At 45.9% G+C, this 17500-nt stretch overlaps 1 protein-coding gene across 1 annotated transcript in view; it reads left to right on the forward strand.

Annotated features, from left to right (window-relative positions):
* tax1bp1b (Tax1 (human T-cell leukemia virus type I) binding protein 1b) overlaps nt 1-16148 on the forward strand; it is a 28623-nt gene extending 12475 nt beyond the window's left edge. Inside the window, 17 exon segments of the mRNA XM_076280652.1 lie at nt 2130-2232; nt 2413-2603; nt 3337-3537; nt 5721-5890; nt 6443-6533; nt 8248-8427; nt 9053-9319; nt 9549-9701; nt 10741-10807; nt 11934-12052; nt 12159-12284; nt 12524-12556; nt 12558-12614; nt 13809-13968; nt 14292-14446; nt 14718-14806; nt 14920-16148. Coding sequence (XP_076136767.1) covers nt 2130-2232; nt 2413-2603; nt 3337-3537; nt 5721-5890; nt 6443-6533; nt 8248-8427; nt 9053-9319; nt 9549-9701; nt 10741-10807; nt 11934-12052; nt 12159-12284; nt 12524-12556; nt 12558-12614; nt 13809-13968; nt 14292-14446; nt 14718-14806; nt 14920-15118 — 2361 coding nt within the window. The 3' untranslated portion in view covers nt 15119-16148.
* The last annotated feature ends 1352 nt before the right edge of the window (nt 16149-17500 follow it).

Raw genomic sequence — 17500 nt, forward strand, 5'->3', positions numbered from 1 at the left:
CCAACCAATGTGAATACAAATATGCACACACACACACACACATAGATATGCTGAACAGTACATAGTGAAACATGAACTTCAATCGGAGTCAGTATGCACACATGGACATGGTCACTCACACACACAGACAAGAGTCCGATCCTCTCTTTTCCTGTGCTAATGAGGTGTGTGTGTGTGTGTGAACTCTTAATGAGTCTCTGTGTTGCTACTCTAACGGCTTCCTGCTCTTTACAGCTGCAGCACCCACGGCTATTGAGCTCCTCTCACACACACACACACACACACACACACACAAATGTGCACGCACTCACTCTTTCAATCACTCACTCACATGCACTCATTCTTTTAATCACTCACACACACACACACACTCACACACACACACACACACACACACAAACACACTCACACACACACACACACACACACTCTCGCTCACACACACACACTCGTTCACTCACTTCCTCACACACACACACAGAGTTGCTTTGGCAAGAACGCTGTGATAGAACACTGTAATCAGGAAGCAGATTCACCAGATTTCAGATTCACACACACACACACACACTCAAAAGCATATTCATATGGGCCGTGGCATGACCAAATGAGTCCAGTGTCGCGGAAATCCATCTCGAGATATAGCGATTTGAATGCAGAGAGGGTCGAAAAATTACTAAAATATGTATTTTCTAATTTCACCACAAACACATTCCTTAACCTCTTATCACTCATTGACATAACTTACTGTAAAGCGACCTATAATTTTGAAGGCCAAATGTGAAGGCTGCGCATTAAAGTTTTGATAGCCTAAGGTTGACATTTTTCTTCCTCACTCGTAATTATTCTGAAGAAATGTTCTGGTTTAACCAAGAGATTTAGAAGAAACAGCCACCTAAACAGTTGTTCCTCACAGAGATTGCACCCGATTGGTTCTTGCCATCTTCAGAAGTTGGTCGAACATTATAGGCTACCTCACAAGTTATACAAATGCCTCATGAGTTTTCCCGCCTGCGTATATGAAGCATTTAGAAGCTGCGTTCATTTACACTTTAAAGCTAATTTTCTCAAAACTTGTTTTTTTGCTGAGATGAGGATAGCCTTCACATTTTGGCAAATATCTCTGGGTTGGTTAAACGGAATTGAACACATGAGCCCTTGTTTTAAACCCTAAGGTCTGTGGATTATGAATATCCAATAAACCCATTTTTTTATTTTGTCAAACTAGGCTCATTTTGTGGTGGCACGCCCCATATTCTGAATTTGAAGTCTGCAAGTGTGCAGCATGATTGTGTGTGTGTGAGGGTGTTCGTTTTGTGTATGTCTAAATGTGTGTGTGTGTGTGTGTGTGTGTGTGTGTGTGTGTGTGTGTGTGTGTGTGTGTGTGTGTGTGTGTGTGTGTGTGTGTGTGTGTGTGTGTGTGTGTGTGTGAGGGTGTTTGTTTTGTGTATGCGTACCTGTGTGTGCGTGTATTTGTGTGTGTGTGAGTGTGTTTGATGTGTATATATATGTGTGTGTGTTTGGCCGTGCCGTGGTGTGAGTGTGATTGTGATTGTGTGTGACAGGTTTACTGCTGAGGGCTGAGGTTATGGATGGATTTGGAGCAGTCAGCTCATTGGGCCTCACTTAGCAACACATAAAGCGCATATAATGACATATTGAGCTCCGCACTGCAGCGTGTGTAAAATTTTCACCTTTTTCTCCTCTTCCTGCCGCCACTGAGTTGTAGTCACGCTCGCGCAAACCTACAGCTTCATGAGGCAAACACACATACACACACACACACACACACACACACACACACACACGGCTAATCTCACCTGCATGGGTTCCTGTCACCATACAAACCAAAAGGTAAAAATATGTGGTGGAAACACACATGCACTAGGATTAGCTATATCATCTCGGTTTCCTGACTTGACTGCGCCGTGCACGTGCGTTTGTGTGTGTGTGTTTGTGTGTGTGTATGTGTGCATGTTGGTGCGTATGTGTATCTGAAAGAGAGCAAAGGTCACCTGAGGATACTCAGGCCTGTAAACACAATCACTTTCATGACTATAACCTAGGTTTCTCTCTCTCTCACTGTGTGTGTGTGTGCGTGTGCGTGTGCGTGTGCGTGTGTGTGCGTGCAGGTGGGTTGGAGCACTGCGCGGGACTACTACACCTTCCTTTGGTCTCCCATGCCAGAAGAGCTCACTGAGGGCACGGCCATCAACAGATCAGTGGTGTTTCAAGGTAACACACTCTCTCTCACACACTCTCTCTCTCACACACACACGCTAAATTCAGCTTCAGCATTATAGGCACACATTCCCTTAATCGACACAAAGGTCCATTGCTCCTGCTGATCTGTGCGTGCGTGTGTGTGCGTGTGTGTGTGTGTGTGTGTGTGTGCGTGTGCGTGTGTGTGCGTAGGCTATTACGTGCCTAATGACGATGGGGAGTTCTACCAGTTCTGCTATGTGAGTCACAAAGGGGAGATCCGCGGCGCTAGCACCCCATTCCAGTTCCGCTCTGGAACCCCCACTGAGGACGAGCTGCTCGCTGTGGAGGACGACGCCAACTCCGACATCCTGGTGGTCACCACCAAAGCCAGCTTCCTTGAGGTACACACACACACACGCACGCACACACACCATCACACACACATGCACACACATTAATATGGAACGGTGATTGAACTTTTTTACCAGATCTACTTCATAGGTGTCCCGATATACAGAATTAATAGCCACCTATTAAGCGTCTAGCATTTCTTGTCTCCAGGGAATAAATATGCATACACAGACACACACTTTCATACATTGGCCCCATGAAGCCAAATAGATATGTGTACTAAATAGACGTGTTGGTGAAGTGTGTTGAGTTGCCTGAGAGTACAGTATTTCCGCTCTTCTCTGAAGCCAGATTAGCAAAAGACCTGGAGACACAGGCTGCTGCCTCCTCTGGCATTAACATTCCAGCCACCTAATAAAAGCAAAACGCTCATTATTACACCTATAGACAAACAAGCAAGCAAACACACACACACACACACACACACACACACACACACACTCACACTTGTGTACTTCAGTGAACCTTTCACCCAGTGTCATTTTCAAACTCCACTCAGTGATGCCATGTCTACTGGTCAGGACATGGCTGGTTAACTGATTAATTGCCGGTGTGTTAGTGTTTTTGTTTCCTATTATGTGTTTATAATTGTGTGTGTCTTTGTGTGTGTGTGTGTGTGTGTGTGTGTGTGTGTGTGTGTGTGTGTGTGTGTGTGTGTGTGTGTGTGTGTGTGTGTGTGTGTGTGTGTGTGTGTGTGTGTGTGTGTGTGTGTGTGTCCCTCAGCAAAAGCTGGAGGAGCTGCGTGTGGAGAAGGAGGCTGTGGAGAGTGCACTGCAGGAGGCGCAGCAGGACAGGCAGCAGCTAGAGGGCGCCATGGAGCAGCTGCAGGAGCAGAGCCGGGAGGCCCAGAGGGAGCGAGAGCGTCTCACGCACACACTTAGCCAGGAGCAACACACCTGCACCCAGCTCAGGACTCAACTACAGGTGTGTGTGTGTGTGTGTGTGTGTGTGTGTGTGTGGGGGGGGGGGGGGGGGAGGGGGGGGGGTTGATGCAAGCAACACGTCTCAAAATGATTAAGACATGGAAAGAAAGAACATTTCACACTGATTGGGTCACTGTCACCGTGAGGAGTCTCTCAGAGCTAAAGATGCTAAGGTATTCATCACTCTGTGATCTTGTGTGAGGAGTCTCTCAGAGCTAAAGATGCTAAGGCATTCATCACTCTGTGATCTTGTTTGGGCAAGTGATGATAAGTGACCTCACGCTCTGTCTGCCACTCATTGTCTGTAGCTGATCGAAATTACATAAGCCTAAAGCTTTGATGTAAGGCTTTTGAATAACTTTTGAAGACAAACCATTTTGTAGAAAGATGCATCAAAACAATGTGACTCAAAACATTGGGCTATTCCAAGTGCCAATTTATTGCACATCATGTTTTTCGTCATTTTTAAATAGCCACTGTATACCCGTGTTTGTTGGCATGTTATTGCAAAAGACCGGAGAAAGGCAACGTGTGCTTCTTTTACCAATATATTTAATGATACCTTTTACATTTCTTATCCAAACAACGTCAAACTTGGCACTGCACTTACTCGTGCTCGTAACAAGACACCTGTCAAGTTTGAAATCAATCGGACTAACGGTTTGACAGATATGCGACACACTCAGAGTTTAAAGCTAAATTCATGCGATCTGAAGAAGGCCAGACTGGGCGCACCATTATCATCTCAATAAAGAATTTAGCTTTAAACTCAGAGTGTGCGGCACTTCTCTCCTTTCACTAAGTTTTACTCTAAGTTTCCAGCATATTTGGTGTACGTTAGCACCTCTCCTTCCAAGTGGACAGATATGCCTACAGAGCCTGCAGTGCTGTGTGAGAGGGGGAGTGGATACAGTAGAGCGGAGAAAGCCAACGTGTGCTTCTTTTACTGATATATTCAACGATTTCTTTGGCATTACTTAATCAAGCAACGTCAAACTTACACTGCACTTACTGGTGCCCGTAGCAAGATACCTGCCACGTTTGAAATCAATCGGAGGAACGGGTCGAGAGATTTGTGAATAACAGACAGACAGACGTTCCTGTAATTTATAGATGGATATGGGGATTTCATAGTACTGAATATCATTCAAATATTCAGAGAATCCAGAGACATCTTTAAAAACAAGGGACGGGGCAGAACACCAATATTGGATGGCCGTGGCCTTTGAATATAGGCTTAACATGATTTGTAAATCATAGCATTCTGTTAGTATTCCCATTTTACACAGTGACACCATTTTTTTTGGAAATAGGGTTGTATGTGTGTCTGAGTCTGTGTGTGTGTGTGTGTGTGTGTGTGCAAGTAGGTCTCTGTATTTGTGTGTGTGAGATTGAGAAGTCCTATTTATCTCTGCTGCCATGCCAGTCACTTTTCACAGATGACATCACATCATCACTCACACTCTCTCTCTCTCTCTCTCTCTCTCTCTCTCTCTCTCTCTCTCTCTCTCTCTCAGTCTCTCTCTCTCTCTCTCTCTCTCACACACACACACACACACACACACACACACACACACACACACACACACACACACACGGTTAGTCAGAGGAATGCCCGCCAGGTTGTGGCTGTTCATTTTATAGGCAGTGTTTTATATGTTTGTTTTATGTGCTGCTAAAATAATTCCAACATTTTTTGGCTCATAAAAGCAGCCTGTGGAGTGGTGCTGAGGAGGGGTGTGTGTGTGTGTGTGTGTGTGTGTGTAGACGTGCAGACAGAACTTTTCACTTACTAATTATTTTTGTATGTAAAGTAAAATATCTATTATGTGCATGTTATGTGTGTGTGTGTTATTATAATGTCTGTGTGTGTATAATGTATACACGTGTCTGTGTATTCATGATAATATGTGTGTATTGTAATGTGTGAGTGTGTGTGTGTGTTATTATAATGTCTGTGTGTGTATAATGTATACACGTGTCTGTGTATTCATGGTAACATATGTTTGTGTGTGTGTGTGTGTGTGTTATTATAATGTCTGTGTGTGTATAATGTATACACGTGTCTGTGTATTCATGATAATATGTGTGTGTGTGTGTGTGTTATAATGTGTGTGTGTGTGTGTGTGTGTGTGTGTGTGTGTTATAATGTGTGTGTGTGTGTGTGTGTGTGTGTGTGTGTAGGAGGTGCAGCAGTCGTCCCAGACGCTGGTTGAGGAGCGTGAGGAGATGAATAGGAGGCAGGAGGAGATGAAGAGGAGACAGGAGGAGTCCAGTGTGCGTCTCCTGCAGCTGGAGGAGGACCTGATTGGAGTCACCCAGAGGGGTCTGCAGAAGGAGACGCAGCTCGACAGGTACACAGACATGCACACCCACACACATGTTCGTCTTAAAGTGACAGGCACTCAATTAAACCTACACACTGTAATGACATTAAAGGCTAGTGTAATAGTTCAAAAATCAATATGAAGTGTTTAAATTACTAAATGTTTTTTGCTATTAGTAATTATACAGATCATAAAATACTAACAAAATATATAAAGTTTATGAATTCCAAAATGTGAAATAGAAACATAAAATTTTTCACTTGGTATCTGTATCGAAACAAAAATTTTGGTATCGTAGCAACAACACTATCTTTGACTGAACTCACACTCATGGTAGGATCATATCGTGGTCTAAACCAAAAACAGAGATGGGGCGGGTCTTTGCCTCTGATTGGTTGAATGTGACAAAACAGACGATGAAGAATTAGGAGAATGGACCCATAGAGAGTTTTTTCTTTATGCCTGCTGTTCCGTCCAATACTGAGTCTGGAGCCCTGCCTTTATAGCAACTGTACACATTCTAATGCTGTGTGTGTGCGTGTCTGTGTGTGTGTGCGTGTCTGTGTGTGTGTCCACTAGTCTGAAGGACCGTCTGAAGAAGCTCAATCTGGAGAAGGACAATCTGGAGTCTCAGCTGAAGAATGAGAAGGACGAGAAGGAGCTCTACAAGGTACACACACACACACACACACACACACACACACACACACACACACACACACACACACACACACACACACACACACACACACACACACACACACACACACAGACACACACATGCATGAATACCAGGCTCAGGGTTCCCACAGGTCATAGAATTTCTGGAATATCATGGAATTTTGGAAAGTCTATTCCAGACATGGAAAGTCAGGGAATTTTATCATTTTTGGGGCAAAGTCATGGAATATCAAGGAATTTTATTGTAGCAGTTTAAAATTGACTTGCCAAAATACATTAATATAAATATATTTCCACACAGAATTGGTGGATATCTGGTTATTAGCTTTACTGCTTGCTTGAGTAGTTGTGGTTAATCCAACTTTTATTCAATGCCCATTTATTCATCTCCCGTTCTAATTACATTAATACACAGGATTAGATGTTAAAATCCCTTGTGCCAAAATCCAAGGTAAAAACACATTCAGAAGCCCCTACTCAAATTAACTTTATAAAGCACGCTACCCACAAATCCGCCAACAAATGGTCACAAACACAAGACAAATGGCCCATCCAACAGCAGTATATAGTATGCGGCATGTCATTGGGTTTATCAAGTTGGCACCCTCATTCACCGATGTTTTATTAAGTTAGGCCCACGACACCTCATGAAGGCTTAACAGTGAAACCAGCGTCCTGGAGACACTCCCCTCCATGCTGCCACCATATTACCACATTGAAATATCCAATACCCAAAATACTCTTAACCAGCCTAGGCATGAAAATTACGTGGCTGCTCTGAAATATTTGGTCGGTATATTGTACCATTCATTATATAGTAAGTCATGGAAATTATTATTTTTTTTTTTTGTCATGGAAAGTCAGGGAAAAGTCATAGAATTTTAACCCTGCTGGCTACACACTCGTCATCTCTCCAGCTGTGAACAGCTTGTTGTGCCAGTTTTACTTTGGTCTTTTGGTTTTAATTTGTCACATACAAGAACATGCATATCCGGCCAAAACAGACCTCCCTTGTCCAAGGCCTGAAAACACAGCTCTGTGTGTGTGTGTGTGTGTGTGTGTGTGTGTGTGTGTGTGTGTGTGTGTGTGTGTGTGTGTGTGTGTGTGTGTGTGTGTGTGTGTGTGTGTGTGTGTGTGTGTGTGTGTGTGTGTGTGTGTGTGTGTGTGTGTGTGTGTGTGTGTGTGTGTGTGTGTGTGTTTTGCCATGCCTCTGGCTTTCTTGTGGTTGCACAGGAACTGGGAGTGGCTAGTGCCGTTGCCATGGAGACACAGTTGGGCACCTCATTTAAAAAGGCCTCTTTTGGAGTGTGTGGTGTGTGTTAGGGAGGGGGATCGTGTGTGTGTGAGAGAGATGGGGTTTAGTAGTTTGGTGTGTGTGTGTACGTGTGTGTGCTATGAGAGATGGGGTTAAGCAGTGTTTGTGTGTGTGTGTGTGTGTGTGTGTGTGTGTGAGAGAGTGAGGGAGAGAGATGGGGTTAAGCAGTTTGGTGTGTGTGTGTGCGTGTGTGTGTGTGTTACAGGGAGAGGGGCTTGTATGTGATAGAGTGAAACCATGGGGTATTTTAGTGATTTTTGGGGTCTGTGTTGAAAACATACATTGGACCCTTTTCTAGATTTCCCCCCCCCTCAATTTTAATGCTAGTACCATTCAAACTCATGAGCTAGTAACACTAAGGTGCGTGTGCGTGTGTGTGTGTGTGTAGATCCACCTGAAAAACCGTGAGCTGGAGAACAGCAAGCTGAGTGCTGAGCTGCAGATGGTAAAGGCGATGGATGTGAACCGGGAGAACACCATCGCTCAGCTGAAAGACGAGGTGGCCAGGCTCAAGGCCTGCCTCACCGACCGAGAACAGCAGAACCGGCAGCTACTGGCCAGTCCCTCGGTACACACACACACACACACACACACACACACACACACACACACACACACACACAAACAAACGTCTACAGATACACACCTTCCATACCCACACACACAGTTACATCTACAGACACACACACACAGTTACGTCTACAGACACACACCTTCCATGCCCACACACACAGTTACATCTACAGACACACACACACACACACACACACACACACACACCTTCCATACCCCACATTAACGCACATACAATTTATTACGATAGAAACCATCAAGTCCTCATAGGCTACTAGGCTATGCCAATAAGGCCTATGACAACTTCAAAATGTCTAACAAATTTAGGCACTGAAATTATCTTTGCTTTAAAAGCCCTAAACAATATCTAAATCAAAATGACAAAGAGAAAGAAAGAATTATTTTTTTCTTTAATCCCTGTGTGTGCGTGTGTGCGTGCGTGTGCATATCTGACTGTGTGTGTGTGTGTGTGTGTGTGTGTGTGTGTGTGTGTGTGTGTGTGTGTGTGTGTGTGTGTGTGTGTGTGTGTGTGTGTGTGTGTGTGTGTGTGTGTGTGTGTGTGTGTGTGTGTGTGTGTGTGTGTGTGTGTGTGTGTGTGTGTGTGTGTGTGTGTGTGTCAGGCTGAGATGAAGGCCCTGCGTGAGCAGCTGCGTCAGAAAGAGGAGCAGCTCAACGCGAGTCAGCAGCAGGCGGCCATGTTGGGGGCGGAGCTGCGTGACGCGGCGAGCGTGCGGGACCGCAGCATGTCTGACCTCTACCGCGTCCGCTTGGAGGCGGAGCAGCTGCGCAGGACCCACGCAGATGTGCAGGCCGAGTGCAGACGCCTCCAACAGCAGCTGCAGCAACAGCAGCAACAGGGCAGGAAGGAGAACGACCAGCAGGAGGCAGTAAGGAGTTACGCAGTTACATGGACACACACCTACATGGGCACACACACACAGATACTTACATACATACATTTGTGTACATTTTTTTATATATCTTTACGTTTCTGTGTATGTGTGTGTGTGCGCGCGTGTGTGTGTGCGCGTGTGTGTGTGTGTGCGCGCGTGTGTGTGTGTGCGCGCGTGTGCGTGCGTGTGTGTGTGTGTGTGTGTGCGTGTGCGTGTGTGTTAGGAGGTGTGTGAGGCCGGGGCGCTGCAGGAGCTGCAGAGGGAGGTGGAAGACCTGCGTCTGCGTCTGCAGATGGCTGCAGAACACTACAAGGACAAGTACAAGGAGTGCCAGAGACTGCAGAAGCAGGTGCTCAAGCTCTCCGAGTCGCAGGGGGTACGAACACACACACACACATATGTGTACACACACACACACACACACACACATACACATGATAGGGCTGTCAATCGATTAAAAAAATTAATCTAATTAATTACATACTCTGTGATTAATTAATCTAAATGAATCGCATATATAATTTTTGCTGTGAAAGTATTTTAAATATTTAAATTCAAATGAATCATTGAATAATCAGCATTAGTGACATTAAAGTTCAAAAGCTCTTTTATTATTATTTTCACTGTTCAAATAATGGCCATAATAATCTATGATATGACCTACAGTAATATGCTGAGGAAGTAAATTCAACAGTGCTTCGGGAAGTTTTTTTTTCACATACAAGGCATTTCAGGCCACAGATATAACCTAGGGGACAATAAATTAACACTCCCCTCAATGTCAACACTTATTTCTTTGCATTGATGTGCGACTAGAGTTGATGAACTCCGGTGATATGCAAATTCCTTGCTGCAGACATTGCAGATGACTTTATTTTCAACACTTTATTTTTATCAACACCATCAGGCCATTTTTTAAAAGTAAATGTTCCAATCAATGATCCAGGCAGCACGTTTTCTTCTCTCTCCTTCATTTTACAGTCTAATTTTTACTGACTAGAATGGCTCGGGGTCAAAGGTCATACGGAATCGATTAATCTGCACTCATTTTTTTTAATCTGTTATTTTTTCTCAAATTAATTAATCGAAATTAATCAGTTATTTTGACAGCCCTAATATATGAACATATACTCACACACACACACACACACACACACACAGGTACACACACTCATATAATGCATATATACACAACCATACTGTATGCTTTCACCCACACACTCAGATGTAAACACAAACATATACTCTCTCTCTCTCTCACATGCACACTCATACAAATTCACATGCACATACGCATGCACAAACCTCAAGACCGCTTTCCCACAGTTAGCAGAGTTCCCGACGTAAACCCACGAAACGAGTTTGAATGTTTTGGACTGTGTGTGTGAGTCCGCATGTTGCTCTGTGTTGTACAGGAGGAGAAAAGGAGTCCTGAGGCGGCCGCCACTCCCCTGACCAGCAGCCCAGAGCCCTCCGTGCCCGGTAGGTATCGCCCCAGCTAGGCTAATCCTAGAGCCCGCAGCTAGCAAAGGCTAATTATCTGTGCCCAGTATGTAGCACCCATAGCTTGGCTAATCCTAGACTGTGTCTCAAATCGCGTACTTCTGCACTTACAATATCTAATTTGAGTGCATGAGTGTGTTCACACTGAAAATTCCAACGACACAAAGGGCACTGCAAGTCCCCGGATGGTGCACTCACAACGGTCAAAAAGCTAAGTGTGGAACGCTGGACACTTTTCGCCCTCAACGGACGCCATCTTGGCCAAATAGCGGAAGGGGAGGGAGCGTTTTCAATCTTGGTAAGCGTGGTAATCTTGGTTGTAAAAGCTGAAGCAGCAGCAGTGGAAAACAGACTTTACAGAGGTACAAGCAAGTTATAACATAAGCGGTTCATGTTTTGACACAGTATGACCATGTCACTGTCGAATTGAGGATGCCAATAAAGTTATATTTAAATGTTGCGATCGTCATTTCTGTGAAGTGTTTGATATGAGACAGTACTATTCTGTTAAAATTTGCGCACTCCGCCAGTAAGCACACAGTGCACATATGGTACTGCACGAAAGTGTACTCATGAAAGTAGACCAATTGAGACCGACTCCTAGAGCCCGCAACTAGCAACTTATCTGTTCCTGGTATGTAGCACCCATAGCTAGGCTAATCCTAGAGCCTGCAGCTAGCAGGGGCTAATTATCTGTGCCCAGTAGGTAGCGCCCACTGCTAGGCTAATCTTAGAGCCCGCAGCTAGCTGCGGCTAATCATCTGTGCCCACAGCTAGCGGAGCCTAATCCTAGAGCCTGCTACGTCCACTGCTAGCTAAGGCTAGTCTTCTGTGCCCAGTAGGCAAGTCGTAGGGCCCTCATTCTAACTCAGTTAGCTAAGGCTATTCCCTTCGCATTCCCTCAGACGAACACGAATCCCTCCCTCAGACAGTCAGTGACAATTTCCCTTTTTTAGTTAGCTGTTAGCGCAGCTGTTTGTCAGAGTGGTTAGCCATCAGCATAGCTGTCAGTGTGACTGGTGAGCAGTCTGTGTTGCTGTGGTACTTTGAATGGCGTATGGTCATAGCTGGTTATTGTGGCTGACGGAGCGTTCCTGCCCAACAGGAAGTAGCTGTGGGAGCGAGGCGGTCCTGGACACCCTGATCCAGAGCAAGCTGAGATCCGTAGGCCGCGAAGCCAACGACAAGAGCGACAAATACCGCAAGATTAAACAGATGCTAAGTGTAAGAGCACGAACACTCTCTGTGTATATGCAACTTGGTTCATATGTGTGACAAACAGTCTACATTTACACTCTTTCTCTCTCGCGTGTGTGTGTGTGTCTTGTAGGAGGAGAAGGAGCGTAGCTGTGTGTTTGCAGACGAGCTGGCGAAGATGGAGCAGAAGTGGAGGGAGCAGCTGAAGACCAACGACAGTCTCCGCCTGCAGTTGGCCGCCGAGGAGGACCGCTATAAGGTTAGCCATCACACACACGCACACACACACACACACACACACACACACACACACACATACACACACACACACACACACAGTCATCCCATTTCTTTCTATATGTCTCAAATACTTAAACTCCCTCCATCTCATACACTCAATGGAGTGTATGTGATGTGTCTCTCATGTGCGTGTGTGTGTGCGTGTGTGCGTGCGTGCGTGCGTGTGTGCGTGCGTGTGTGTGTGTATGTATGTTTCAGAGCCAGGTGGCTGAGAAGGGTCGTGAGTTGAAGGATCGATCTGAAGGACAAACTGGCTGCGCTCACCCTGGAGAAGGAGAGACTGGAGGGGGTGTGTATGCAAGAGAGTGTGTGTGTCTGTGTGTATGCAAGAGAGTGTGTGTGTCTGTGTGTATGCAAGAGAGTGTGTGTGTCTGTGTGTGTATGCAAGAGAGTGTGTGTGTGTGTGTGTATGCAAGAGAGTGTGTGTGTGTGTGTGTATGCAAGAGAGTGTGTGTGTCTGTGTGTATGCAAGAGAGTGTGTGTGTCTGTGTGTATGCAAGAGTGTGTGTGTCTGTGTATGCAAGAGAGTGTGTGTGTCTGTGTGTATGCAAGAGAGTGTGTGTCTGTGTGTGGATTTAAGTTCTTTGTAGTTTCAAGAGGCTATGATATCATTGTAGATCCCAAGAGGAAGTTTGTGTCTCCTCAAAATAAAAGTTCATTTATGTTCTACTACATGCGCCTGAAGAGATGTTGAAGAGTTCTCACTCAATGGTGTGTGTGTGTGTGTGTGTGTGTGTGTGTGTGTGTGTGTGTGTGTGTGTGTGTGTGTGTGTGTGTGTGTGTGTGTGTGTGTGTGTGTGTGTGTGTGTGTGTGTGTGTGTGTGTGTGTGTGTGTGTGTGTGTGTGTGTGTGTGTGTGTGTGTGTGTGTGTGTGTGTGTGTGAGTGAGAGAGACGAGATGAGGGAGAGCGAGTGTATGTGGCAGGAAAGGCTTTCATCTTTGGTGTCTGGATCTCCTGTGGTGACACACACACACACTCACACCCTGCTTGCTGGGGTTTTGCTTATATTTTCAGGAGTTCAGTTAAACCAGAACACCACAAAACAATCACTTCTTTCTTACCCTCCTTTTCTCTCCTCTCCTCTCCTCTCTTCCCTCCTCTCCTTTCCTCTCCTCTCTTCTACTCTTCTTTCCTCTACTTACCCCTCCCTCTTGTTTTCCTCTCTTCTCTTTTCTTCCTATCCTCCTCTCTCTCTCTCTTTCTCTCTCTCTCTCAGCAGAATGGCCCACTTTGAGGTTTTCTCTAAATGAAATTGGCGCCTGACTCTGAACTTCAATAAAACCCCAAGCACTGTTAGGGACCTGTAATGAAGGCCTTAATTAAACACTGTGTGTGTGTGTGTGTGTGTTCAGTTCTCTAGTCACCTCAGATGACTGCTGCACCCTACTGTGTGTGCCTACTATAGAAGCTAAATTGAGTGTGTGCATATTTTGAACACTCATGGATTGTGTTGTTCTTGATTGGTGTGTGTGTGTGGTTTAGGATCTTCAGCGCAGTGCCAGTCATGAGGAGGAAGAGGTGGGACCTGGAGAGGAAGAGGAGGAGTTAGAGGCGGCGCCATTGTTTCTGCAGTATCCACTTCCTTACGAACCATCACCTCTCATGGCCTCCGACCTGCAGTTTGGAAACCCATACACACGAGGTACACACACACACACACACATGCACACGCCCACACACATGCCCGCACACAGCCACACACACACGCCCGCACACGCGCACACACACACGCCCACGCACACACTTACCTTATCAACAATCACCTCTCATGGCTTCCGACCTGCAGTTTGGAAACCCGTGTACACACACACAAACACACACACACAAATACAAATACACACGCAGGGTATACACACTGACATCCTGTCTTTATTACACCTATCCTGTATTCATGTTGACACACACACACACACACACACACACACACACACTCAATACCAATGGTCCGTCTATCTGTTTTTTCAGATGGCGCAGACGGGGATGAGTTCTCGGATGAGATGTTGCCACGGTTACCGCCGATGGGCCCCCCATCATGGGACAGTAATGTGGTGTGTATCCAGCCTGCCCGCAACCTGAGTCGGCCAGACGGCCTTGAGGAGCCCGAGACGCAGCAGAGCAGTGTAAGACACACACACACACACACACACGCAAGCAAGCAAGCAAGCACACACATACCTGAGCCGATGAACTCGAGGACCCTGAGACGCAGCAAACCAGTGTAAGACACACACACACACACACACACACACACACACACACACACACACACACAGCAAAACAGCATACTAATGGAACTCTGACATCGGTGAACTCTGTATTGAATATTGTGTGTGTGTGTGTGTGTGTGTGTGTGTGTGTGTGTGTGTGTGTGTGTGTGTGTGTGTTTCTTAGCAGCCCAGTCCCACTGAAGAGCCCACTCCTCCCGAGGCTCCAAGTACTCAGATCAGTGACACACCCATGCCCTTCTGCTTCGAGGCCAGGTAACACACACACACACACATACATACATTTTCCCTTCTGCCTTAAGGCCAAGCAACACTCCCCCACTCCTCAGCTAACTGTCCTCTTGGTGTGTGTGTGTGTGTGTGTGCAGTGGTGAGCAGAAGCGTTGTCCGCTGTGTGAGGTGATCTTCCCTCCGCACTATGAGCAGCGGCGGTTCGAGGAGCATGTGGAGAGCCACTGGAAGACCTGCCCCATGTGCAGCGAGCAGTTCCCCCTAGACTGCCAGCAGCAGCTCTTCGAGAAGCACGTGCTCACACACTTCGACGCCAACGTGCTCAACTTCGATTAGGATGGGTGGCGCACAGACACGCCCCTGGGTGTGTGTGTGGAGGGGGGGGGGGGGTGTCAGCAGTTTGCACGTGTGAGTGAGAGAGAGGACCATGCAGGAGAGGTTCTGTTTGAATGCTTATGAGAGCAGTGAGTTTACATGGAGCAAGTGTAGGTCTGTGAAGGGGTGTGTGTGTATGTGTGTGAGTAAGTAATGAAGTGAGTCTGTGAAGGATAGTGTGTGTGTGTTAAGGGGAGTGTTTATAGGGGACAGTGTATGTAGGTGTTCTTATTTTGTTGGAGGGTGTGTGTGTGTGTGTGTCTCTCTCTCTCATTATGATGTCTCATGTCTGATCAGCCCCTCAGTCTAGAATGAGATTTCAGAAGGCCGGGCCGTTGCCTGGAAACACTGACGTTGATTATATTATTCTTATTATTATGACTATTATTCTTTCTGTCACCATACTTAAACAGCGTCTTTTGGGTTTGTATGTCATAGTCACTGATATCATTACTCCACTCTGATTGGATGTCCAGGTAGCCTAACATTCTTCTGCAGCCTATCAGAGCCCAGCCTCATATTCTGCCAGCCAATCAGATACTCAGCTCAGGCTCTTCTGCTCCAATCAGGTAGCGCGTGTTTGTAGTGCGTGCATATGAATAAAGGCAGATCTGTTTTAAACCAGGGTGGTGAGGGGCTCTTCTTCTCACTCGTGGGTCTTTTAGTCTTCAGTTTGATTGGCTCCTGTATTATTACAGTCTATTACAGTCTTTTAGTCTTCAGTTTGATTGGCTCCTGTATTATTACAGTCTTTTAGTCTTCAGTTTGATTGACTCCTGTATTATTTAAAGCTCTTGGTTTTAGCTCTGCGCATGTCTCATAGGTTCCTTCACCTGTTGAAGGTGTGTATTACATTGTCATCACTGTGTGTTCCTGCGTCTGGACTCTGAGTGTGTGTGTATGTGTGCAATTGCTCGTGCGCATGCACCTGAGTGTGTGTGTGTCCTGTAATCATCCTTTACTTATAACAATAAAGAGCTGTGGAAATAAACAGCTGTGTAATGTTTGTTTTGTTTTGCATTTCAAACACTTTCAACAACTTAGTGTCTGTACCTGTTACGTTTATGACCCTTTTCACCAATAAAACAAGCAAATTGTGTCTATTGTTCCCACACATTGGGACATTTAACTTGACTGACATAACTTGAATCACTTCACTTAGGTTACACAGAGCCCCTCCTACTGCTGCTTAGCGCGGCTCATTTGCCAGCGAGCTAGCTGATGACCATGGAGAATGTTCAAGTAAGTCCATGTCGTCAAGGGATGCAAAATCCAAAGTTGACAAAAGACCAAGTTACACACCTGCCAGAAAAACACCTAATAGAGAACCTGACCACAACTTCAGATAATACAAATGGCATATGCTTAACTTTTATGACTTTGAGAGGGTCCCCCTCAATCTCCCCCACAAAGGGTCCTTGGAACAAAAAAAGTTTGAGAATCCCCTGCTTTAAACAACATACACGCTCTCTCTCACACACAGCTGTTACAATTCTACCATAACAACAACACACACACACACATACATATTGGAAGAAAGTACTCTTGACACTGCTTGACACCAGAGGCCATTTTAATGTTTCAAATGTAATCAGGTTTACATTGATGAAGCAGCTGTTTTTTTGTTGTTTTTGAAGAGAGTACTGAGAGCATCCGGTGGGCACAAACCTCCCGCCGGTGCTAACATCACACACATAGGAACGTCGTTCTCCAGAAACATACGAAAATATAATTTAATGCACTTACACAGACAACAATACATTCACTATACACAATATATCAAACCCTCCGCGTCCTACTGGCACCATAATACTGTCACTGTAACGCTAACGGAGAAACGGAGTTCTCAGAAGAAACATTTACGTCCATGCACTGATGATGAAGATGATGAGGTCATGTTGACTGATTGACAGGCCCGCCAGGGGGGCGGGGTGTCTGGGTTTGGTCCTGCCCCTTTCCCCTGACACGCCCTGCTCCAGCACCTTGCTTGCGTCCCATTGGTGCGATGCTTTGTCACTCAGTCCCTCTGCTCAGGGCTAGGACTCAGAGGAAAGAGGCCTGGTGACCTCACGACACCAAAGGGTCAGGCAGAATTAGAACGCTCACACACACACATACACACACACACACACACACTGAAGGAATCTGGACTGGGCAGTCTGTCGGATCGCAGACTAATCGGATCAGATTGGGGGCGTCGTCCGTGACGCCCCAGCTTTTGGCGGCAGCCGAGTCCATGGTGGACCGGCCTGTGATTGGTCCGCGGCCGACTGGCACACGCAGCCTATTGGCTCTGGCCCTCTTTTGGCATGCGGTCCGCTCCGAGTTCACTGCTGTTGTGGT

The sequence above is a fragment of the Alosa pseudoharengus genome, unplaced genomic scaffold (genome assembly GCF_046254945.1).
Source record: "Alosa pseudoharengus isolate Yale_2024_CS ecotype anadromous, Long Island Sound unplaced genomic scaffold, YU_APseudo_1.1 YU_APseudo_1.1_scf_12, whole genome shotgun sequence".
NCBI lineage: Eukaryota > Metazoa > Chordata > Actinopteri > Clupeiformes > Clupeidae > Alosa > Alosa pseudoharengus.